Raw genomic sequence first — 26,312 nt, forward strand, 5'->3', positions numbered from 1 at the left:
GTTTCCGCCAATACCCAGCAACTTCGCACAGCCACTGAAGAAAAGTGGGACAACGCTCCACAATCAACTCTATACAAAAGATGTTGCGCTGCATGAGGCAAATGGTGGTCACACTAGATACTGACTGGTTTTCTGATCCACGTTTATTTTTGTGATAAACAGGAATCAAAGTCCCACGAAAAATCTGCAGATTATTTATTACTTACAGAAACATGGAACAAAACAAAGCAAAAAATGTGATTTCTGTTCGTGTACATGGATTCGTTAATGTGAATAGTCACCAACCTTAAACTGCGAGTGAGAAGTTTGTTTGTGTGATTTTATGGTATAGACAAGTGGTCTGAGACACTTCTAGCATTTGCTACCTTTGAAAACAGTAAACTGGTTCGATGAGACAACTTAACAAAATACAGACAAGCAAATGAACATTTGCAGTTCGTGTGACATCTTCTTTCATGCCCCCCCCTCCCTCCCTCCCGCTCTCTCTCTCTCGCTCAAAAGAACAGTCCTCTCATCCTCCGGCCGATGCCCTGTCTGTCGTACAAGACGTTGAACTTGTTGATGAACTGGTTCATGCTGTTGCAGGTCTTGGTGATGGTATCTAGGTAAGCCATGAGGCCCACGTCATTGCATTGCTGAGGATAGAAGGAAGGAGATTCATATGCTTTCACAGTACTGTGCCAATCCAACCCATGTAAGCTTAAATGAGTAAACACCCTTGAGTGATTTAATGTTGGAATTCAGCAAAATATGTATGTTCATTATCCTTCCAACTAGGCAGACTACCACATAACTGAGGCCAAGTGCCTAAGTGGGGACAACTTACATCGTAGAAGTCGGTCTTGAATTTGATGGTGCTGAGAACAGGCAGTCTATGGCACAAAGCATTGGCTTCTCTGAGGATCTCGTGGTTAAATGGCACCTCTCCTGGGTCGTACCAAATCAGAAGGGGAGAGTGTGTAACAAAAGAGAGCATGAGGGAAGAAATAAACACATAAGAAAGTTGTTTGTATATACAGTGCATTCGGAAAGTATTCAGAGTCCTTGATATCCCCCACATTTTATTACACTAGCCTTATTCTAATACGGATTAAATAAAACATTTATCAAGCTACACCCAATATCCCATAATAACAACGCAAATTTGAAGAAAAATAATATATATATTATCACATTTACATAAGTATTCAGACTCTCTACTCTGTAATTTGTTTAAGCACTTTTGGCAGCGATTACAGCCTTGAGTCTTCTTGGTATCATGCTACAAGCTTGGTACACCTGTATTTGGAGAGTTTCTCCCATTCTTCTCTGCAGATCCTCTCAAGCTCTGTCAGGTTGGATGGGGAGCGTCGCTGCACAGCTATTTTCAGGTCTCTCCAGAGATGTTCGATCAGGTTCAAGTCCGGGCTTTGGCTGGGCCACACAAGGACATTCAGAGACTTGTCCCGAAGCCACTGCTGCATTGTCTTGGCTGTATGCTTAGGGTCATTGTCTTGTTGGAAGGTGAACCTTCACCCCAGTCTGGGGTCCTTAGTGCTCTGAGGCAGGTTTTCATCAAGGATCTCTGTACTTTCCTCCGTTCATCTATGCCTCAATACTGACTAGTCTCCTAGTCCCTGCCACTGAAAAACATCAACACAGGATGATGGTGCCACCACCATGCTTCACCGTAGGGATGGTGCCAGGTTTCCTCCAGACGTGACGGTTGACATTCATGCCGAAGAGTTCAATCTTGGTTTCATCAGACCAGAGAATCTTGTTTCTCATCATCTGAGATGGTAAACTCCAAGCGGGCTGTCATGTGCCTTTTACTGAGGAGTGGCTTCCGTATGGCCACTACCATAAAGACCTGATTGGTGGAGTACTGCAGAGATGGGAGAACCTTCCAGAAGGACAACCATTTCAACAGAGGAACTCTGGGACTCTGTCAGAGTGACAATCGACTTCTTGGTCACCTCCCTGACCAAGGCCCTTCTCCCCTGATGGCTCAGTTTGGCTGGGCGTCCAACTCTAGGATGATCTTGGTGGTTCCAAACTTCTTCCATTTAATAATGATGGAGGCCAATGTGTTCTTGGGGAGCTCCAATGCTGCAGACATTTTTTAGTACCGTTTCCCCAGATCTGTGTCTCAACACAATCCTGTCTTATGTAAATATGGTCTTTTTTTCTATTTAATACGTTTGCTAAAAATTCTAAACCTGTTTTCGCTTTGTCCTTATGGGGTATTCTGTGTCGATTGCTGAGGATGTTTTGTTAGAATAAGGCTGTAGGCATCACAATGTGGAAAAGGGTCAAGGGGTCTGAATTAGAGGTCGACCGATTAATCTGAAAGTTTTCATAACAATCGGAAATCGGTATTTTTTGGGCGCCGATGTGCCGAATTTTTATTTTTATATACCTTTATTTAATCTTTATTTAAATAGGTAAGTCAGTTAATTAAGAACACATTCTTATTTTCAATGACGGCCTAGGAACGGTGAGTTAACTGCCTTGTTCAGGGACAGAAAGACAGATTTTTACCTTGTCAGCTCGGTGGATCCAATCTTGCAACCTTAAAGTTAACGAGTCCAAAGCAATAACGACCTGCCTCTCTCATTGCGCTCCACAAGGAGCCTGCCTGTTACGCGAATGCAGTAAGCCAAGGTAAGTTGCTAGCTAGCATTAAACTTATCTTATAAAAAACAATCAATCATAATCACTAGTTAACTACACATGGTTGATGATATTACTAGATATTATCTAGCGTGTCCTGCGTTGCATATAATCTGACTGAGCATACAAGTATCTGACTGAGCGGTGGTAGGCAGAAGCAGGCGCGTAAACATTCATTCAAACAGCACTTTCGTGCGTTTTGCCAGCAGCTCTTTGCTGTGCTTCAAGCATTGCGCTGTTTATGACTATGACTTCAACTCCCGAGATGAAGTTGGTGTAACCGAAGTGAAATGGCTAGCTAGTTAGCGCACGCTAATTGCGTTTCAAACGTCACTCGCTCTGAGCCTTCTAGTAGTTGTTCCCCTTGCTCTGCATGGGTAACGCTGCTTTAGGGGGGCTGTTGTCGTTGTGTTCCTGGTTCGAGCCCAAGGGAGGAGCGAGGAGAGGGACGGAAGCTATACTGTTACACTGGCAATACTAAAGTGCCTATAAGAACATCCAATAGTCAAAGGTTAATGAAATACAAATGATAGAGGAAAATAGTCCTATAATTCCTACAACCTGAAACTTCTTACATGGGAATATTGAAGACTCATGTTAAAAGGAACCACCATCTTTCATATGTTCTCATGTTCTGAGCAAGGAACTTAAACGTTAGCTTTCTTACAAAGCACATATTGCACTTTTACTTTCTTCTCCAACACTTTGTTTTTGCATTATTTAAAACAAATTGAACATGTTTCATTATGGATTTTATTGATGTATTATATTAAGCTAAAATAGGTGTTCATTCAAGTATTGTTGTAATTGTCATTATTACAAATAAATAAATATAAAAATAAAAATTAATCGGCCAATTAATCGGTATCGACTTATTTTGGTCTTCCAATAATCGGTAAGTGCGTTGAAAAAACATAATCGGTCGACCTCTAGTCTGAATAGTTTCCCGAAGGCACTGTAGATTGTTGAGAGATCAAGGGCTGGAAATGACTCCAAGGTAATAAAAGCATATTGCTTCCCGACTCACTTGAACAGTCATTCTTTCGGCCTTTTCATCACACAGACAGCGGTTCTCTCACCTGCTTCCACAGCTTTGACGTATTCCAGGATGACTTTCACCCTGCTGTGGAGCATCTTAATTGCACTGTGTTGGGCTATGAGATGTTCTGCCACTGAACAGAAGAGACACAACAGGGAGAGTGGTTGAGAGTGCATTTGTAAACCTTTGGCTGTATCAGACGTACCAGGCAGATCATTTGCTGCGGAGGCGTTTTAAAATGGTGGGCCTTGTAAAATTGGGGGTATAGGCAGCCGTTACTATAGTTACCTGTTGAATTCTCCCCTGTGCCAGTGGCTGTCATGCGAGCCACGTGGTCCACTCCGATTCGCTCCGCCTCTTCTGTGGCCAGAGTGTACCCCAGCTCAGCAAACAACATGGTTGCCTGCGATTTGGCAATAGGGGACAGCCAAGCTTACAACTCAGCCACTCATACTAATCACAGTGATGTGTGTGGTAGGAGAGCTTGAGTTACCTCTCCGTTGATGATGTCGATGACAGACTCGTACACGTTGACAGGGAGCTGGGAGAGACAGGACATATGTTAGAATTACCATATGTACTGTATAGCCAAGGAACGGTCTTGCATAAAAAGCAAGTAACGTTCATTTAAAGATGGAATCCGTATCAGGGGAACCAGTTGGACTGTCCGCCCCAGCACCATCCTTATTGGTTTTGTGGACAGTGGTAAAAAAGACAGTACATATTCTGCTGTTCTATGCAATGTTTTGCGAGGGGGGGAAAAAAACAGCATTTGTTGTTTGGAAAAACGTTTTTGTTGTTGTAATATCCCAAAATGGAAAGTTTCACAATTAAGGATTCCACCTTTAAGAATGTTTCCTACATGAGAGTCTAAGCCAGTGGCGGTGGGGTTTCTAATAAGCTATATGGAATTGTTTTAAGAAAATCATACCAAGGATCATTTTACTATTTGATTTTGAATTAAGACCCCTTGAAGTATCGATATTTTGATGAAAATGTGTATTTGGCCTTCCTGCTGTTAGCCCAGACAGACGCATTGAATAACAGAACTACAACCGATATTTAGATTTTTCGGGGGGGGGGTACCCATCCTATTTCTGGGAGATAATACTTGTATTTAACCCCTTATTGTCGTCACCATATACTTCCATAAATGTTTTCAACCGTTACCGGGGGGACCTTTAGACGAGGGTCATAGAGCAAAATGAAGAACATTGTGTTCCTGAGAGTGCTCTTTCATAGAGGGTCATAACAGTTTATAGGCCAAACCGTTAGGAAGCTACATATTTTGTGAGAAGACAGATTTTCGGGATGTCTCATGGTCTGAAACGCCGCTCTAGCTCCATCACCTCATGTTACATTGGTGGACGCGGTGGATTGAGACACATCCAATGCAAAAACTATATCCAGTGGGGTTTTGGGGGTGAAGAGTCAAGGGAGTGCAATTGAGTTTCTCCCGTGGCCTCTATTGGTTGACCTAGCTAGCTATAACTAGGCTACTCATGATGTATTGCTTATATGTATTTTTAGCTTTTGAAGCGCTTTGAAAAAAAATGTGTTATGAAAAAAGCACTAAAGAAGATTCATTTATTATTATTATAATATAAACAATTTCCAAATGAGAAACTCACATCTGTGTGTTTGGTCATTGGGTTGAGCTTGAGGAACAGAGGACTCTCAATGATCTCACACACCTGGAGAAGAGAGAAGAAAAGCCAATAAGAAAACAGCATCCTGTTGGCCAAACAACCTCAACTGACATTTCAAATCACAACAATCCACTGACGAATTAGTGTAAAAGTAAATTTTAGCATGACTCTAATTACTCCCCCACGGAACATGCCCCGCCTCAGGGAAAATGAAACGTAGTCCCCTTTGCTCTGCCTACCTGCTTGTGAATGTGGATGTCTGATTGGTCACAAGGACCGCCTGTGGTATACCAGCCCAGGAATTCCATGTCCTTGAAAACCTGTTTGACTGAGAGGCAGGTGAAAGAGGTCAGGTGCCATTATGAATCAAGCAGAACAGGAGTGCTGATCTAGGATCAGGTCCCCTACTAAAGTAAATCGTATTAATTGTGATTTAAAAAGGCAAAACCAAATCGTAGACCAGAACTCCTAATGAGGTTTAGTTCCACTTTGTCACACCGAGGGCTTCAGGCACAAGCCTACGATGACATGTTTAGCTTCAGAGATGGAGGGGAAACCGTGACACAGCACAACATACATCCCTTTTCATATTGCACTTTCCTCACCATCAGTAATTAATGCCATCTGACCTTTTCTTTGTAAGGTAGGTTAGTGAAATAAACACGCATGTGTGTGATGAGACTCACATTGCTCCTCCTTGGTGTAGTAGTACTCCTTGTCAATGTGTGCTCGGTCATCTACCAACTGATGAAGCAGCTCAAAGGAGTTCATCACCTCAATGTTTCTACCCTCCTGCTTCCCGATTAGGGCGCCAATCACTGGGTGATAAAGGAAAGGATCAAATGCAACATAAAACAGCCGATTGGAACCGACACACATACAGGCTATAGCAAAGCCCATTGAAACTGTCATTAACTGGAACCCAGGGCTGTGACGGCCATGGAATTTTGTATGACAGTAATTGGCCAGCCAAATGACCGCAGTCTTTAATATAACTGTTCGAATAGGAACAGCTTTTTTTGACACATTTTCTCCTTTCCACCTGACTGCATATGCTGCCATAGAAATAGAATGAATAGAACGGGCATCCCATTCAAGTCAATGCTGGCATAATGGGTGGACTGGCGGCCATTGCGAGGGTATCCATAGGAGCGAAGCAAGAACTAAAATATGTGCTGTGATTTGTTGATTCAACTCAACTGATGTTACAAAAAATACATTCCATGGCACGAGGCACCACATGATCATTTGAATGAACATTCTACATAGAAAATCACTGCATCACAATACCAGGCAGCCGTTGTGAGTGTACCTATGAGTTTACCAGTCTAATTGGTTCCAAGCCCGTTCTTGTCATTATATTTATGTATGCTACATTGATGAGGGTATTGCATAAGCAACCAAAGCCTAGTTCGCTTGTTTCAGCAAATACGTTTCATCACGTTATTAAGAGTCAAGAAACAGTCGAAACTAACCTAAACGCAAAAATGCCTGGTTATCCCATCTTCAGTCATCTGTTTGTTCCACACAAAAAAATAAGGGGTATTTAGAGATATTTTATTCCATAAGCATCATATAACCCTCGGTTATATGGTAATTGTGGCAGCCCTACTGTAACCATACCCATGTAAGATGCCCTTCCCACTGCTGTGTTTGTTCTCTTGCAGTTTCTTAACTATACTGAACAAAAATATCAAATGCAAAATGTGGGGTCACGTGTTTCATGAGCTGGAATAAGAGCTCAGAAATCTTCCATACGCAAACAATGCGTACATCCCTGGTGAGCATTTCTCCTTCACCAAGATAGTCCATCCATCTGACAGGTGTGGCATATCAAGAAGCTGATTAAACAGCATGATCATTACACAGATGCACCTTGTGCTGGGGACAATAAAAGGCCACTCTAAAATATACAGTTGTGTCACATCACAATGCAGCAGATGTCCCAAATTTTGAGGGAGCGTGCAATTGGCATGCTGACTGCAGGAATGTCCATCAGAGCTGTTGCCAGAGAAGTTAATTTCTCTACCCCAAGTTGTTTTAGAGAATTTGGCAGTACGTCCAACCAGCATCGTGTAACCGGGCAAGCCAAGCACCTCCACATCCGGATAACCAACTTCAGTGGGCAAATGCCCACTGTAGAAAAGGCCCATGGAGTTGGTGGAATAATCCTTTAATTCATTGCCATTTACTCAGCTGGGCCAGGGGCGCTTTAATTAGGTCAGGTGGAAATGTCCGACAGATCTCAACTCCATAAAAGGAGGAAATTGCCATCGCCTGATCTCGCTGCTTTCTCTTCCTTAACTCCATCTGATCCAGAAGTTCTGTGCGTCCATGAATCCACGTAAGTCCACCGACTATGTTACCTTTCATCTGAATTATCTGTGGCGATCGGGAGAGTGGGCCATCCAGTTACTGTTAATAGTTACTACTGCGGAGCGCGGCTTGGAGCGCAGCTTCAAACATATTGTGTAATGTGAATTGTCAATGATCACGGCCCTACGGATCCTCATAGGCCAATTATGCAATCAATATGGTTCATGTGTATTGAAATTAATTATATGTACACATGAAGACAATTGAAAGAGTGAAATGAGAAACGTCATTGTTGCTAACTGATTGACTTTGATAATGGGGATTATAGATTGTATAACCATTCACTGTTTGTATTCTTTCATAATTTATGATAGTTACGAGCCTAAATGACTCACGGATGATTACTATTGACTTCTTAATGAACTGGACTGTTGAATTCCCTAAATTATGTTAATAATGAATGATATGGTTTGATCTTTGATTATGAATTTGGTTTGATACATGTTATTTGTATCCTTTGTGATGCAGCACAGACTACTCAGTAAATATACCACTTTATGGTTAAAGGAATTCCTGCCTCAGTCTCATCCATTCCTCTGTCACCTGACACGTGACCACATGTTCACCTTCACTGTCAGTCATCCTACCTGTCCAGCTACCCACACAGATTCCACTAATCTTTCACCCACCGATGGCCACTGGCACCCTGGAGAAGTGTGCCAGTAGTCACCCATTTCAACTGTACCGTGCAGATGGCAAAAAACCCTAGACCACCTTTACTCCACACACAGATGCATATAAAGCTCTCCATAGCCCTCCATTTGTCAAATCTGACCATAATTCTACCCTCCTGATTCGTGCTAACAAGTAAAAACGAAAGCAGGAAGTACCAGTAACTCGCTCAATACGGAAGTGGTCAGATGACGCAGATGCTACACTACAGGACTGTTTTGCTAGCAGACTGGAATATGTTCCGGGATTCATCAAATGGCATTGAGGAGTATACCACCTCAGTCGTTGGCTTCATCAATAAATGCATTGACGACGTCGTCCCCACAGTGACCGTTGGTACATTTCCCAACCAGAAGATATGGATTACAGGCCACATCCGCACTGAGCTAAAGGGAAGAGCTGCCGCTTTCAAGGATCGGGACACTAATCAGGACGCTTATAAGAAAACCCGCTATGCTCTCAGATGAACCATCAAACAGGTAAAGCGTCAATACAGGATTAAGATAGAATCCTACTAGACCGGCTCTGACGCTCCTCGGATGTGGCAGGGCTTGCAAACTATTAGACTACAAAGAGAAACCCAGCCGCGAGCTGCTCAGTGACACGAGCCTACCAAACGAGCTAAATGCCTTTTTATTTCATGCTCCCTTAGAGGCAAGCAACACTGAAGCATGCATGAGAGCACCAGCTGTTCCGGATGACTGTGTGATCATTCTCTCTGTAGCCGGAGTGCGGAAGACCTTTAAACAGGTCAACATTCAAAGCCGTGGGGATAGACGGGTTACCAGGATGTATAGCCAAAGCATGTGCGGACCAACTGGCCAGTGTCTTCACTGACATTTTCAACCTCTCCCTGACAGTCTGTAATACCTATATTTCAAACAGACCACCATAGTCCATGTGTCCAAGAAAGCGAAGGTAACCTGCCTAAATGATTACCGCCCTGTAGAACTCATGTCGGTCGGTAGCCATGAAGGGCTTTGAAAGGCTGGTCATGGCTCACATCAACACCATCAACCCAGAAACCCTAGACCAACTCCAATTCGCATACAGCCCCAACAGATCCACAGATGATGCAATCTCAATCCACACACTGCCCTTTCACACCTGGACAAAAGGAACACCTATGTGAGAATGCTGTTCATTGACTGCAGCTCAGCGTTCAACACCATAGTACTCTCGAAACTCATCACTAAGCTAAGGATCCTGGGACTAAACACCTCTCTGCAACTGGATCCTGGACTTCCTGACAGGCTGCCCCTAGGTGGTAACGGTAGCCAGCAGCACATCTGCCACGCTGATCTTCAACACTGGGGCGACTGCGTGGCCAAGCTATTTCCAACACCATGATTAAGTTTGCTGACACCAACAGTGCTAGGCCTGATCACCGACAACGATGAGACAGCCTATATGGAGGAGGTCAGAGACCTGGCAGTGTGGTGCCAGGACAACAACTTCTCCCTCAATGTGAGCAAGACAAAGGAGCTGATTGTGGACTACAGGAAAAGGAGGGCCGAACAGGCCCACATTAACATCAACGGGGCTGAAGTGGAGCAGGAGGAGAGTTTCAAGTTCCTTGGTGTCCACATCACCAACAAACTATCATGGTCCAAACACACCAAGACAGTTGTGAAAAGGGCAGGACAACACCTTTTCCGCTCCAGGAGAGAGAAAAGATTTGGCATTGGTCCCCAAATCCTCAAAGAGTTCCACAGCTGCACCATCGAGAGCATCCTGACCAGTTGCATCACTGCCTGGTATGGCAACTGCTCGACATCTGACTATAAGACACTACAGAGGGTACTGCGTACGACCCAGTACATCACTAGGGCCAAGCTTCTTGACATCCAGGACCTATATACACTCGGCGGTGTCAGAGGAAGGCCCAAAAAAATTGTTAGACTCCAGTCACTCATACTCTTCTTCCAGCTACCGGTACCGGACCGCCAAATCTAGGACCAAAAGGCTCTTTAACAGCTTCTTCCCCCAAGCCATAAGACTGCTGAACAATTAATAGAATGGCTACCCGGACTATTTACATTGACCCCCCGCGCTTTGTTTTTACACTGTTGCTACTCGCTGTTTGTTATCTATGCATAGTCACTTTACAAATTACCTTGACTAACCTGTACCCCCACACATTGACTCAGTAGCACCTGTATATAGCCTCGTTATTGTTATGTAATTTTCTTCCATGTTACTTTTTACTTTAGTTGATTTAGTAAATATTTTCTTAACTATTTCTTGAACTGCATTGTTGGTTAACAGCTTGTAAGTAAGCATTTCATGGTAATACTGTTGTATTCGGCGCATGTGACAAATACAAATGTATTTGATATGACAGTGAAAAAAATTGCATTTTATCGATGGCAATTTGAATGCACCAAGACACCGTGATGAGATCCGGAGGCTCATTGTCATGCCATTCATTCATCCTCCGCCACCACCTCATGTTTCGCAAGGATCTGTTACACTATTCCTGGAAGCTGAAAATGTCCCAGGTCTTCCATGGCATACTCCCCAGGCATGTCAACCATTGAGCATGTTTGGGATGCTCTGGATTGACATGTACGACAGTGTATTACAGTTCCCTCCAATATCCAGCAACTTTGAAGAGCAGTGAAACAAAATTACGCAGACCACAATCAACAGCCTGATTAACTTTATGTGAAGGATAGTGTCGCGCTGCATGAGGCAAATGGTTGTCACACCAAATACTGACTGGTTTTCTGATCCACGCCCCTACTTTATTTTTAGGAATCTGTGACCAACAGATGCATATCTGTATTCTCAGTCATGTGAAATCCATAGATTAGGGCCTAATTAATTCATTTAAATGGACAGATTTTATATGAACTGTTACTCAGTAAAAATCTTTTCAATTATGGCAAGTTCTGTTTAAATTTTTCTTCAGTGTATTTTAATTATTGTCTTAACTTTTTACAAAGTATTTAAACTTTAAGACATTTACAGAGCAATATACTGAACCAATTTCAATCTCACCCCCATCCCCTTGTCCATTACTCCATGCCAAATGCAAGACAGTATAGAATTATTGGTATACTTGAAAACTGATCAGCACACATACCCTGCATGGGCCGCCCCTCCTGGGAGCGGATACGAATCCAGTGGTCTGAGATGTTGAGGATGACTAGAGGATGCAAGGCAACAGAGACACTGCCGGTGACCCCAGACGCCATAACACTGGAGCTGGCTGTGGGACAGACAGAAAGAGAGGGTGGGTTTCCTTTACTTTTGGCCATCGCAGCCAAACATGGCCTCAGCACGACCACCTGCTTTCGAGCAAACAAAGCATCTGTGTTCTTGTATTGAATATTGTTTTCTTTAGATGAATGTTACAATGTCAGTGTGTCGTTGAATTGAGCAGGATTTCAACAGACATGTACCACTTGGTAATATACAGGAAAGGTACAGTGAGGACATTGATTCTACTCAGCAGAGCTTCAGTTTATCAACAATGCTATTCCAATTGACATGTTAAAAGATGTGATCATGAAGTTAACTAATCTCCATTGCTATAGTTAACCATTAGCTCGGTGTGGGGGACCAATTACGTTGCGGTAATTAAGCTAGCTAAGAAAGCAAAATATTTAGCTAATTAGCTAGCAATAGACAAGCTAACGTTAGTTGTTTAAACTGCCGATGCTTAGCTAGCTAACTACAACAGACGGACCAATCAATGTGTGACAGTTGAGGTCAACTATTAACTAGCTAGTTAGCTAACAATGCAATCGTTTTGAAATTGCATAGATAATTAAGGCTTGGAATTCCCTGAAACCTCACGAAACGATATCGCAATATGATTTTTTATTTATTTTACCTTTAATTAACTAGTCAAGTCAGTTAAGAACACATTCTTATTTACAATGACGGACTAGGATCAGTGGGTTAACTGCCTGTTCAGGTGCAGAACGACAGATTTGTACCTTGTCAGCTCGGGGATTCAAACCTGCAACCTTTTGGTTTCCAGTCCAACGCTCTAACCACGAGGCTACCTGCCGACACATGCATTTAGATTCTCACGATTCTATATTTATTGCAATTTGACGATCCAAACATATTGCTCACCATACATTGCTCTCTTGCAGAGAGACAAGAGAGCCACGAGAAAACGATTCATGGAAATAAGTGAAAACAAATTGTCTCCCTATTTAAAAAGATGGAAAACAAGCTACTGTATGTACACTCTTAGTGAAAGGGTGATATCTAGAACTTAAAAGGGTGAACCCTTTGAAAAACCCTTAGTGGTTGCAGGTATAAAAAAAACGTGTTCTATGTATAAAAAAAAAAACTTTGGGGTTCCATGTAGAACCCTTTCCACTGAGGGCCCTTACATAGAACCAAAAAGGGCTCTACCTGAAACTAAAATGGGTTATAGCCGAAACTAAAAAGGGTTCTATCCGGAACCAAAAGGGGTTCTACTATGGTGACAGCCGGGGGACCATGCCATCTGCACCGTATAGTTGAAATGGGGACAGCCAAAGAACCCTTTACCTTTTTTCTAAGAATGTATGAAAGAAAACTACTACAGTTGGTGCAGGTACTGCAAACTACCGCAAAAATGATAGTCAAAACATACTAAAAAGTAATATCCCGATATGTAACTATAATTTTCTCCCTCATCACTACTAATAATAATAACACCGGTACAGTACGCACAAATACTAACAGCCACGTTAGCTAAATGAGCTAGCTATGCTAACTAAAGTTAGCTAGCCTCGCTGAAGTAACGTTAGAGAACGCAAAGAAGAAATAATGGCAAGCTAAACACCATCGACAAAGGAGTAAAGTTAGCGCCAACACAATATATATACACAACCTTGTCAAATTCAGATAAATAAATTGTGCTTAGGGATATTATTACCGGCCCCATCCACTTCCATTCCACCACCATTGCTCGTTGCCATCTTGTCCGACTGACAGCTATTGCAAGCGCAATAGAACAATGCGTTTTTTTCTCAAACGCTAAGGGGCAGTGTTTGCTGCATTTACACAGCTGATTTGGAAATTCTGAAGTTATGCTTATTTATAAATAAATAAAATTCCGCCTCTGTATATATATATATATATATATATATGCAATTCAAGGGGCTTTATTGGCATGGGAAACATGTGTTAACATTGCCAAAGCAATATCTGGTAACGTTACTCACATAAAATGTGTTCATTTCGCACAGAGTTTTTAAGAACGTGTAGGAACGTTTTCGCTTAAGCAACCGTTTCTGCGGGGTTCATTACTTGAATGCAACTTTGGTACGTCGGTGTATTTTGTCTGTGTACTCGACAGTACTTTTTGTTTACAAAATGGCAGACTTCAGAACTTCTACTCTCGATTATTTCCCAGAGAACATTTTAATTGATATTTTATCATATTTAGGTGTGCGAGAGCTCATCAGAACTGGAAGGTAAAACAAGTTAGCTAGTTGACGTCTGTGTTCAACATAAATATCCAAGATAGTTAGCTAGCAAACGTTAGCTTAAAAAAAACACGAATCTTTGTCATGCCATTCATGTGGTGTATTTGCAGGGTGTGTAAGAGATGGAGACGCCTTGTTAAAGACCAACGTTTATGGCGAGCTGTTGATCTAACTGCATGGAAAGGGGTAAGAATGGTGCCTATTGCATGATGATCTTACAATTTCATGACTTGACATAAAAATATTTCCGAGGCTGCTATGTCTAAAGAAGTCAGACGTTTTGTGATATATCCATGTTTCTCAGGTCCTACATACAATGATATTTCAGCAGACTTGATTCGATTATTGTTAACTTCCTGTTTAAGGCCTCTCACCTTCTGCAACAAAATACAATGTTGATGCTTGCATTGAAGGCCTGTTTCCTACCTGTAGACTAGCTAACTCTCTAAAGAATGTTCAAGTCATCACTCAAACACTGATGCATTGTTTCTTCTCCATTTCTCCCTCATTGGTTGTTGTCGTTCTACAACTGCTCTCCCTGCCCTTGGTGTCCATTTTGGGTCAGGTGACGTCGCGCATGCTGTGGGTTCTACTGCGCCCAGTATCTGGGCACTGGGCTCCGATGCCTGCGGCTGCGTGGCTTGCTGCTCTCTGCTAGAGGCGGGGCATTTCTCTCAGAGTCCTGGCTTAAGGCTTTGTCCTCCAGGTGCCCCCGTCTGCGCAGTCTTTCCCTGCTGCATGCAGACCTGAGAGGCTTGCGTAGTTGCCAGCTCCTACCCACAACGCTGCAGGTCCTAGAGTTGCGTGGCTGTGAGCTGCCACAGAGCTTTTTCACCCAGACCCCACCCAATCCTGAGAAACAAGCTGGAGCTGCATCAACTGCTTCTACTCAGCAACAGGGACGTGGTCAGACTGGGAAAGTGCCTGCCTCCACATCAGGGATTGCCATTGAGACAATGGTCCTTGATAACGTGCCCTCCTTCACAGACCTGCACCTGCAGAGTCTGGCTTCTTGGTTGAAGCTTAGCCACCTAGAGCTGCGCAACGTCCTTTGGGTCACAGCGGAAGGCCTTAGGCGCAGTGCTGCCCAAGAAGTACCTGGAGATAGGTCACTTTGGACGGCCTGGCGCCCAGCTACAGATGGCCTCCCTGGGGCTGGGGGTGGGCTGGCTCGGCCTAGAGGAGCTAAGCCTTGGCGGTAAGGAGGTGGGACCAGGCCTGCTGTCCGCCAGCCGCCTGAGGGACCTGAAGCGCCTGCGCCTCAGATGCTGCAAGCTGAGAGAGATGCAGGTGCTACGGAGCTGCACGACGCTGCGGGAGCTGCGCCGGTTGGAGTTCTGTGAGGTGTTCTTTCAGGTTTGCCCAAAGACACCAGAGAGAGGGGGGGAGAGGCAGGGTGAGGAGGGGAGGGAGGATGGTGCAGACGGTGGTGATGGGAGCGATGACAAGCTGGATGAGAATGACCCTGTGCCGAGTCTGCGCCGCTCACTTGCTGCTCTGCTGCCACAATGTACACTACTATTCACCAACTGCACTGTTACAGTAACATCAGACTAGATTACATACTATGTTACACATCTGGTTCCCTTATTCTACTGTGGTAAAAATACAAGCTGTCAAAGCTATACTTAAAACCTGTTTGCAAACTCTCATGAATCACCTTTTTGTTGACATATGTAGAAAACAAATGTACCCCATTAACAAACCCAATCAAATTATATTTTAAACTTTCATACAACTGTGCTATTGAACATAAAAAGGGACAGTGACTGGTTACACATGCAATGAACTGTCTCACAGGAAATGTAATGTTTCAATTCAACCCCTCGACCAGGGCTCTTCAGCTCTTAAAGGCACTGCATGGTCAATCCAATGTCTGCAGTGACCATATAGCATTTACTGCGATTCGGCCTCTGCATGCCTCCGGAGGCTGCCTTGAGAAGAGATTCAATTAATATATTGCAACTCTGGGGGGTTTCAGTAGGCTAGAAGTAGCCCACTAGTTTTGCTCACTGGCCCCCTGAAGTCTAGGAAAAATACTGTGTGATTCCCCAAAGCATTATGTTGCCTGTATTCATTAAGATATGAGAAAGTACAAATGGGAACTGTTTTAACCTTTTTCCACCAAGAAACTAACAAGAATGTGTTCTAAACTGACTTGCCAGTTAAATTAAATAAATCAATTGCAAAGTAGAACATACCTCAATAGATCATGAATAAACAAATATCCAGGAAATAGGATAAAGCTCTCTCAATCTGTAAAACACACAGCATTTATCCCAAACTTGGTCAGGTTAAAGAAGTACTTTTAAACCTTGAGACATGGATTGTGTATGTGTGCCATTCAGACGGTGAATGGGCAAGACAAAAGGTTTAAGTGCCATTGATTGGGTATGATAGTGTAACCGGCCCTGTACCGGAGGATAGGGCTCTGGACACAATTCTGCCGGTTGTCTCTTTTAATGACTGAATGGATACAAATACAAGGCAAAAGTTAATGTCTGGATGCCATACAAGTATATTTGCCTCTCCTCATCTGAGAAAACTGAGTAAAAGCATCAACAAAAAAAATAATTTTACAAAATGTGCATATTCATATTTTCAAAAGACTCATTTTGTTTTATAAATGTTGTACACCAATACACTAAAAATGTGCTAATAAGTGCTAAATATTTCTTAGTGTTCTATTGTACCATTATACCTGAGGCATACTAATGAAGCAACAATGCCATTTTTGACATGCCCGGGCAAGTAACAAAATGAACGACAGCTAACTAGGCACATTAAACATGAAATACAAAATCATCACATTTCACAACATACCTGCATGGAATGGATATAAATACAAGGCAAAAGTTAATGCTGCCGTCTGGACTCCCATACAAGTATATTTGCCTCTCATCACGCTCTGAGCAAACTGAGTTGGACCATGCTACGTGTTTGCCGAGTTGGACCATGCTACGTGTTTGCCGAGTTGGACCATGCTACGTGTTTGCCGAGTTGGACCATGCTACGTGTTTGCCGAGTTGGACCATGCTACGTGTTTGCCGAGTTGGACCATGCTACGTGTTTGCCGAGTTGGACCATGCTACGTGTTTGCCGAGTTGGACCATGCTACGTGTTTGCCGAGTTGGACCATGCTACGTGTTTGCCGAGTTGGACCATGCTACGTGTTTGCCGAGTTGGACCATGCTACGTGTTTGCCGAGTTGGACCATGCTACGTGTTTGCCGAGTTGGACCATGCTACGTGTTTGCCGAGTTGGACCATGCTTTGCTGCGTACTTAGCTGAAATTTACTATGATTGTGTTTATTTTCCACTTTGATGGCAAACTGTCTGTACTGCTACCATTTACTCCCAGTCATTTTGCTCTGGAGCTGGTCCAATGAATTAGTTTATTTTCAAAACGTGGAATTATTACGTTTTCTTAACCTTCGTATCTTCAACCTTGCTCCAAGGTAATTTGCCAAAGATCATTTATATAAAGACGCATAGAAACCGCTTATTCAATAGATATCCCTGATCACGCTTGTAGGCGATGTCATGGCGACATTAGCTAGCTAAGCTCATGTGCAGAAACACGTCATCGGGTCGAACGCTCGTGTTGTGCCGAACTACGCATGTGCAGGCTGTCAAATCAAAGTCACTCATCTGACATCAAGTTGTTTAAAAAAAAAGGAAAACATGTCAGTTTGTCACTTTCAAGAGGTTGTAGAATACAAGTTTCAACTACATAGGACATTGGCTCGAATCTAGGTTTTGCCTTTAGATTTCTTGATAATTAACAACTAAGGACACATTTTTTTACTTCTCCCATTGACTTGCCAAACCCCGGTCTGGTCTGTCGAGTCTACTTCGAAAAGCATTCCCGGATGTATCGTGATATTGGGCCTCTGGGTTTAGAAACTCTGTTACCTCGCTTTGCTCTTGGGTACACTTGCAATGGGGGAGTATAGGGGAGCTTTTGAGCTGTGTCTCATGTCTTCACTGTTCTTTCATTCTCAGTGATGCAGCTGGTCTCTCCTCTGCCTATCAGCTATTCCTATTTTTTTTTTTCAATTGATACTTTGAATACTTTCATGTGTGGTATGATTGCTAGGTAGCCTATTGCAGATCTGGACAAATGATCCACCTACCACTATTGTCACTATGAATGGTGGATAGAGGGCAGGATAGACAGACTGGAAGACTATAGTGACCTGTGGTAGAGTAAAAGTTATCACGTGGAAAAGCGTAGGGCAGAAGGGAAGTACCAAAACACCTTGATAAAGGGAAAGCGCAGATGAGGAAATTTGTCTTGGATGGAAGGAATTCTATAGTAAAACCTGCAAATAGCAAATTTAAACTGGGTTCAGTGCACTACCCTTCCCTGTGCCCAGGATGGGGGAAAAAACTCCTCCCCAGAGCAAAAAAAAAAGAAAAAGGCTTCACTTCTTCTTGGGTGCATATTTTATATGGTGGAAATCAGTGTTGTGTACGAAGGCACCTAAAGCAAGACCGAATGGCCCCGGACCCCTTATGGTCAGGGACCACTCGGAAATGGTTAACACTCAAGATAAATAAATGTAACACAAAAAACACGAACAACGCACAGACATGAAATTGAAACAGAAACAATGACGCCTGGGGAAGGAAGCAAAGGGAGTGACATACAGTTGAAGTCGGAAGTTTACATACACCTTAGCCAAATACATTTAAACTCCGTTTTTCACAATTCCTGACGTTTAATCCTAGTAAAAATTCCCTGTCTTAGTTAGGATCACCACTTTATTTTAAGAATGTGAAATGTCAGAATAGTAGTAGAGTGATTTATTTCAGCTTTTATTTCTTTCATCACATTCCCAGTGGCTCAGAAGTTTACATACACTCAATTAGTGTTTGGTAGCATTGCCTTTAAATTGTTTAACTTGGGTAAAATGTTTCATGTAGTCTTCCACAAGCTTCCCACAATAAGTTGGGTGAATTTTGGCCCATTCCTCCTGACAGAGCTGGTGTAACTGAGTCAGGTTTGTAGGCCTCCTTGCTCGCACACGCTTTTTCAGTTGTGCCCACAAATTGTCTATAGATTGAGGTCAGGGCTTTGTGATGGCCACTCCAATACCTTGACTGTTGTCCTTTAGCCATTTTGCCACAACTTTGGAAGTATGTTTGGGGTCATTGTCCATTTGGAAGACACATTTGCGACCTGCCATCTATTTGTGAAGTGCACCAGCCCCTTCTGCAGCAAAGCAACATGATGCTGCCACCCCCGTGCTTCACGGTTGGGATGGTGTTCTTCGGCTTGTAAGCCTCCCCTTTTACCTCCAAACATAACGATGGTCATTACTGCCAAACAGTTATATTTTTGTTTCATCAGACCAGAGGACATTTCTCCAAAAAGTATGATCTTTGTCCCCGTGTGCAGTTGCAAACCGTAGTCGGGCTTTTTTAATGGCGGTTTTGGAGTAGTGGCTTCTTCCTTGCTGAGCGGCCTTTCAGGTTATGTTGATATAGGACTCGTTTTACTGTGGATATAGATACTTTTGTACCGGTTTCCTCCAGCATCTTCACAAGGTCCTTTGCTGTTGTTCTGGGATTGATGTGCACTTTTCTCACCAAAGTACGTTCATCTCTAGGAGACAGAACGCGTCTCCTTCCGGAGCGGTATGACGGCTGCGTGGTCCCATGGTGTTTATACTTACGTACTATATTGTTCGTACAGATGAACGTGGTACCTTCAGGCGTTTGGAAATTGCTCCCAAGGATGAACCAGACTTGTGGAGGTCAATTTATTTTCTGAGGTCTTGGCTGATTTCTTTTGATTTTCCCATGATGTCAAGCAAAGAGGCACTGAGTTTGAAGGTAGGCCTTGAAATACATCCACAGGTACACCTCCAATTGACTCAAATGATGCTTCCTGACACTCGCTTAGCCCGGAAGCCAGCCGCACCAATGTGGTATATTCAAGAATACTACATCTGACATAACATTCATAAAAGGCTTATTTTCTTTGAAGGCCATTTTTATTGAAGTGTAAGCGCAGGAGAAAGTGAATGTTCACAGAGGCACTTGACCTATGAGAAGCCTTGCATGAATGTGCTTGAGTTGCATGTATTGACTATTGGGTGCCAAAAGGGGAGAGCAAGACCCTATGATTCCCTGTTTTTGGTTCGGCTCAAGCTGTTGTATTGCCGTTTGGTACCAATTGTTCGTTTGGATAGCCATTACCCAGGCCTTTGTTTGTATGGCCCGGGGGAGAGTTGAAAGAAGAACTCCCAATACATGTTCCTCCTTTTTGTGACGTTATGGCTTTGCGTCTCATTTGGTGCTGTCCAGCCTAGGATTTTGTCAGTGAATAGGTACGGCCTTTCACATGTCAAAGGTGCAATCTGCAATAGTTAAAGGATACGTTTACTTTATTTGAACCATACACTTCCTCGTGCTCATTCTTCCTCGTGCTCGTTCTACAGCGCCTGAGTTGAGCTGAAACATGAACGAAAGGGCCAACATCTAAATACGTCCTTTGAGAATCAGAAACACTAGTATATAGTGATGCATGCCTTTAGATGTTATACACATGAAATTGTGTCACACTGAACTTTATCTACTATGTTATATTTCATGTTGTGCGATATGTTTGGTCTGGGATATTTTTCTGTGTATGCGCACATGGAAAAGTCTGGCTTGAGTTTCACAAAATGGAATTTAATGTTGCGAATATGTTTGCAAGTGAAATCGCAAAAAAAAAGTATATGCTCTTCTATAACATGCAATTTACACCCAAAATACAGATTTGGTCAAAAAAAGTGAACTTCTCCTGTGATGCTACAATGATCCTTTCAATTAATGATGTTCACTAATCAATGGGTGATTATTATAAACTGGGTGGTTCGAGCCCTGAATGCTGATTGGCTGAACGCCGTGGTATACCTTATACCACAGCTATGATAAAACATTTTTACTCTTAGTAGAAATGTATTACCCCATTTTAACCCATACGGTTGTTTTCCCCCCATTTTCTGTAAAACTGTGTTTGAAAATAAACAATTTATAGTTTCAAGACGTTTAAAATGGCATGTTCAAATCTGAAAGGGGATATAAAGAGGGCCAAGGTGCAGTTTTGTCCCTTGAACATTATACATGAACATTATACCACAAAGCCCTGACTTAGCCCACCTGTAGGTCCCCGACACCTTCTCCATGTCAGTGTCCTCTCCCAGTCAGAAGAGGGACTCATCTTCTGTAATCTAGGCTCTCTTGTTCCTCCTCTTGGCTTGAGTGCATGACATGGACCTAACACAGTCATTTACTCAAACACTGTGGGATTTTTTATATCGTTTTACAAACCAGGTCCTAGAGAGCCCTTGTTCCAGGGCGGTTCCTGTCTCTCTATACATATCGAATTGTACGCCTATTTGCACAAGTCCCACACCCAGAAATGAAATGGCAGAAGAGAAGCTAAACTCTGAAAAGGGACAGACCGGTAGCTTATACTTTTATTGATGGTCTGAAAGAGTGTGTAGAATTAGATTTATTTTTGAGTTCCTTGACCACTGCTGCCAGTTCTTAAAATGCTATACAAATGAGAACTTTGAATGGGACACACCAATTTGGGATGAATTCTTTAGAGGTAAATGTTTCCCCTTCAGTGCCGCGAAACACCTCCTTTTACAAAGAAATGCTTTTATGCGTCGATCTTTCTTTACTCTATACATAGACAAGCGGAAGGTTTTATTGCATATCACTTACTATGCATCACCTATTGTCTTACTGTACAGACCTGCTGTTGCACTTAAGATTTCCTGCTACTTACTTTTTATTAGTCATCCCAGTTTGGTTATCCAATCATGCTGGAGCCCAGGAAGTTCTGGTTGACATTATATCGATAGCCAGGGTGAGTCGCTCTTTTGCCACACACCTGTGGCATGTGAACAAACTCGCCATTTTCCATCCTATTCTCCCTTAGCTTCTCTTTACCCAGTGGCTAAAGCAAAGAAGACTCATTACAAAACCTTTTAAACCAACAATTTATGATGTTTGGAATGAGACTAACGTGAGGTAAAGTAAATAATGAATGAATTCAAAAACTAATGGATCAGATAAAATATCTGAAAAGTTATTTTAATCACTTACACACACACACATCCTTTGCACATGAATGCTCACTCATTCGGGAACAATTGCAATCAATATATATATTTACGCTCAGTGTGTCGTCTTGATCGCTGGTGAAAAGTTTGTTTCTATTGGAGAGTTTAGGCCTCTCTCTCTCCCTCGCACTCTCTCTGTCTTGGTTAGAGGGGATAGTTCCGAGTGACATTCATTCATTTGTTATAGAATGGATGTTTCAGTTGTCGTTCTTTGCGTTCAATGATACCGAATTCCTAGCTGCAGACTAGTAATTAGTATCAAAGACTTGTTCTTATTCTGTCGGTATCGATAGTCTAAGAGTTTAACCACGTGGTATGGTTAAAAGATTCAGCAATGGTTTACAACCTTTGTCCCCTCCTAATGGAGAAAAACATGGTCTGGTGATAATTTCTCAAAGTTGGTTTTATTCGCTTCCCCAAGTTGTAACAATTGGACCAGTTCGTAGCTGGATTCTATACCGATCTTTTATACTTTCTCCGGAACATTAAATTTGTTCGTACCTCAAGATCTGTGAGGTGGATGGAATTCCTTTGTTCTATGAAAATGTACTCTCTCTATACTGTGTGTCCATGAGGAGATCCTCAGGAATTTACGATGTCTCTCTGGCCACAGCAGCCTAGTTGAAGGAAGAAAGGGGGAGGAGGGGGGGGGGATGGGGTTTGCCACACCCAAAGAGGCAACGTCATGACAGACTCTATAGCGTCCCACCTGGCCAACATCCAGTTAAATTGCAGAGCGCCACATTCAAAAACAGAAATACTCATAATAAAAATTCATAAAACATACAAGACATACATCGTCTTAAAGATATACTTCTCATTAATGCAACCGCTGTGTCAGATTTCAAAAAAGCTCTACGGAAAAAGCACACCATGCAATAATCTGAGTACAGCGCTCAGAGACCAAAACAAGCCATACAGATACCCGCCATGTTGTGGAGTCAACAGAAGTCAGAAATAGCATTATAAATATTCACTTATCTTTGATGATCTTCATCTGAATGCACTCCCAGGAATCCCAGTTCCACAAATGTTTGTTTTGTTCGATAAAGTCCATAATTTATGTCCAATTACCTCCTTGTTCATGCGTTTAGTTCATAAATTCACAAGGTGCGAGCACTTGGTCCAGACAAAATCAAAATAGTTCCATTACAGTTCGTAGAAACATGTCAAATGATGTATAGAATCAATCTTTAGAATGTTTATCATAAATCTTGAATAATGTTCCAACCGGACAATTCCTTTGTCTTTAGAAATTAAAAGGAACAGAGCTCGCTCTCACGGCCGCGCGCCTGACTTAGCTCATGGCATTCTGCCAGACCCCTTAGTCAAACAGCTCTTATTCACTCCCCCTTCACAGCAGAAGCCTGAAACAAGGTTCTAAAGACTGTTGACATCTAGTGGAAGCCATAGGAAGTGCAATCTTGGATAGGCAAAGACTTAAACTTACAAACCTCAGATTTCCCACTTCCTGGTTGGATTTTTTATTCTATTATACTCAGACATCATTCAAACAGTTTTAGAAACTTCAGAGTGGTTTCTATCCAAATCTACTAATAAGTTGCATATCTTAGCTTCTGGGCCTGAGTAACAGTCAGTTATGTTGGGCATGCTTTTCATCCGGAGGTGAAAATACTGCCCCCTACCCAAGAGAGGATAAGTCTGAAGTCAACTGAGGTAAGGAAGAAGTTGTTGTAAGATCAGCAGTCAACATTTTGCAAGAATAATAAGTAATTATATGGTCATAAACATGCAATTGTAGCACAACGAACAATCAAATGTCTGTACACAAGGGCATTCTCTTTAAATGACATGTAAAATAAAAATTAATTCCCCTTGTAAGGCAGTTGCACTGCAGGAAATGTCCTATATGTACTTCATGCTGCCAGTGTTTTAACTAGTTTGTCTTTAACTGAAAGGACAGTAGTAAGTAACGGTCTTTTTACATGAAATTCTTGAGAATAATTTAATTATCTCATTAAATGTTATTAAAATAAGAATTGTATAATAACTGTAGAAAAGACCCATGGAGTTGGTGGAATACTCCTTTAATTCATTGCCATTTACTCAGCTGGGCCAGGGGCGCTTTAATTAGGTCAGGTGGAAATGTCCGACAGATCTCAACTCCATAAAAGGAGGAAATTGCCATCGCCTGATCTCGCTGCTTTCTCTTCCTTAACTCCATCTGATCCTGTAGTTCTGTGCGTCCATGAATCCACGTAAGTCAACCGACTCTTACCTTTCATCTGAATTATCTGTGGCGATCGGGAGAGTGGGCCATTCAGTTACTGTTAATAGTTATTACCGCGGAGCGCGGCTTGGAGCGCAGCTTCAAACAGTGTAATGTGAATTGTCAATGATCACGGCCCTACGGATCCTCATAGGCCAATTATGCAATCAATATGGTTCATGTGCATTGAAATTAATTATATGTACACATGAAGACAATTGAAAGAGTGAAATGAGAAACGTCATTGTTTGCTAACTGATTGACTTTGATAATGGGGATTATAGATTGTATTATAGATTCACTGTTTGTATTCTTTCATGATTTATGATAAATAGTTACGAGCCTAAATGACTCGCGGATGATTACTATTGACTTCTTAATGAACTGGACTGTTGAATTCCCTAACTTATGTTAATAATGAATGATCTGATTTGAGCTTTGATTATGAATTTGGTTGGATACATGTTATTTGTTTCCTTTGTGATGCAGCACAGACTACTCGGTAAATATACCACTTTATGGTTAAAGGAATTCCTGCCTCAGTCTCATCCATTCCTCTGTCACCTGACCACATGTTCACCTTCACTGTCAGTCATCCTACCTGTCCAGCTACCCACACAGATTCCACTAATCTTTCAATAACCCTGATTTAATCAACCGGACAGCTGATCGTCCTCACAGTGGCAGACCACATGTGACAACACCTACACAGGATCAGCCTCCAGTATTTATGCTGCAGTAGTTTGTGTCGGGGGGGCTAGGGTCAGTTTGTTATATCTGGAGTACTTCTCCTGTCCTATTCGGTGTCCTGTGTGAATTTAAGTGTGCTCTCTCTAATTTTCTCTTTCTTTCTCTCTCTCAGGACTACCTGACATGCATGAACATCTTGGCCATGTTCTGTTATAATCTCCACCCGGCACAGCCAGAAGAGGACTGGCCACTCCACATAGCCTGGTTCCTCTCTAGGTTTCTACCTAGGTTTTGGCCTTTCTAGGGAGTTTTTCCTAGCCACCGTGCTTCTACACCTGCATTGCTTGCAGTTTGGGGTTTTAGGCTGGGTTTCTGTACAGCACTTTGAGATATCAGCTGATGTACGAAGGGCTATATAAATAAATTTGTCTCAGTTGTTGAATCTTATATTCATACACATATTTTCACGTTAAGTTTGCTGAAAATAAACGCATTTGACACTGAAAGGATGTTTCTTTTTTTGCTGAGTTTATTTATTAAATATTTTTATCTGGACACTTTCTGTATACCTGGAATTTTTCCTTATTGTAGGCAACTACCACTTTTAGTCTTTAGCACATGACCTCATGTGAATCCTTAAAGAGACGGGTGGGGCTGGTTTAAGAGGGTGTGAACAATGCTGAATGGGTGTAGACAAAGGAGAGCTCTCCAGTAGGTACCAAATCATTCAAAGGCCCTTTTCTCAAAAGTGAGTTTACAAGTGTATCAACTTTCAAAGCATAATTACTTTCCTATTGTTCCTCCAAAATGCAGTGTATAATATACCATGTTGTAACTCTGAGTCTCTACTTTTATCCAATGTAAAAAACTGAACTTCAAATTTTGCTACATCAGACCGAATCCAGGTGGTGAGTCACATATTGGAATGAGAAAAGTCAAGGATGCCAAATATTCAATAACACAATAGGGGGGGGGAATAAATAATTCTACATACAGTGTGTAAATGAGGTAAGATTAGGGAGGTAAGACCATAAATAGGCCATACTGGTGAAATAATTACAATTTAGCAATTAAACACTGGAGGTGATAGATGTGCAGAAGATGCATGTGCAAGTAGAGATACTGGAGTGCAAAGGAGAAAAAAAAATAACAGTATGGGGATTAGGTAGTTGGATGGGCTATTTACAGATGGGCTATGTACAGGTGCAATGATCTGTGAGCTGCTCTGACAGCTCAAGTTAGTGAGGGAGATATGAGTATCCAGCTTCAGTGATTTTTGCAATTCGTTCCAGTCATTGGCAGCAGAGAACTGGAACGAAAGGCGGCCAAATGAGGTGTTGGCTTTAGGGATGATCAGGGAGATACACCTGCTGGAGCGGGTGCTACGGGTGGGTGTTGCCATCGTGACCAGTGAAATGGGATAAGGCGGAGCTTTAC

General features: G+C 42.4%; 1 protein-coding gene and 1 pseudogene across 3 annotated transcripts; one reads left to right on the top strand and one right to left on the bottom strand.

The window, feature by feature from the left end:
- Window positions 1-469: 469 nt before the first annotated feature.
- On the bottom strand, window positions 470-13,328 carry LOC110539152 (COP9 signalosome complex subunit 6). 2 transcript variants are annotated; one of them, XM_090191489.1, is made up of 10 exons: window positions 13,274-13,328; window positions 11,477-11,602; window positions 6,027-6,158; window positions 5,580-5,668; window positions 5,323-5,385; window positions 4,185-4,232; window positions 3,980-4,094; window positions 3,732-3,824; window positions 827-927; window positions 470-635 (listed from the first exon to the last, which is right to left on the bottom strand). In XM_090191489.1, exons 1-10 carry the CDS (start codon window positions 13,314-13,316, stop codon window positions 495-497), a joined length of 951 nt encoding a protein of 316 aa, XP_090047615.1. In that variant the 5' UTR covers window positions 13,317-13,328; the 3' UTR covers window positions 470-494. The 2 variants fall into 2 exon arrangements, with proteins under 2 accessions (XP_090047615.1, XP_021481788.1); XM_021626113.3 differs by having other exon boundaries at window positions 13,229-13,289.
- Window positions 13,329-13,691: 363 nt separating this feature from the next.
- LOC110539153 (F-box/LRR-repeat protein 12-like) lies at window positions 13,692-16,374 on the top strand (annotated as a pseudogene). The gene is made up of 3 exons (XR_016484765.1): window positions 13,692-13,814; window positions 13,937-14,012; window positions 14,392-16,374. The product of XR_016484765.1 is annotated as an F-box/LRR-repeat protein 12-like (transcript).
- Window positions 16,375-26,312: the final 9,938 nt, after the last annotated feature.

This window comes from Oncorhynchus mykiss, chromosome 12 (genome assembly GCF_057628025.1).
Source record: "Oncorhynchus mykiss isolate SJ-2025 chromosome 12, ASM5762802v1, whole genome shotgun sequence".
In the NCBI taxonomy this organism is placed as follows: domain Eukaryota; kingdom Metazoa; phylum Chordata; class Actinopteri; order Salmoniformes; family Salmonidae; genus Oncorhynchus; species Oncorhynchus mykiss.

Excerpts from the sequence above, each read along its gene's own strand:
- LOC110539152 (XM_090191489.1), bottom strand. The coding sequence starts at position 13,316 with ATGGCAACGAGCAATGGTGGTGGAATGGAAGTGGATGGGGCCG. Across the intron at positions 4,233-5,322 it reads CAATGACCAAACACACAGAT|CTCCCTGTCAACGTGTACGA; the intron begins GTGAGTTTCTCA and ends TGTCTCTCCCAG. Across the intron at positions 928-3,731 it reads CGTCAAAGCTGTGGAAGCAG|GAGAGGTGCCATTTAACCAC; the intron begins GTGAGAGAACCG and ends GGTACGACCCAG.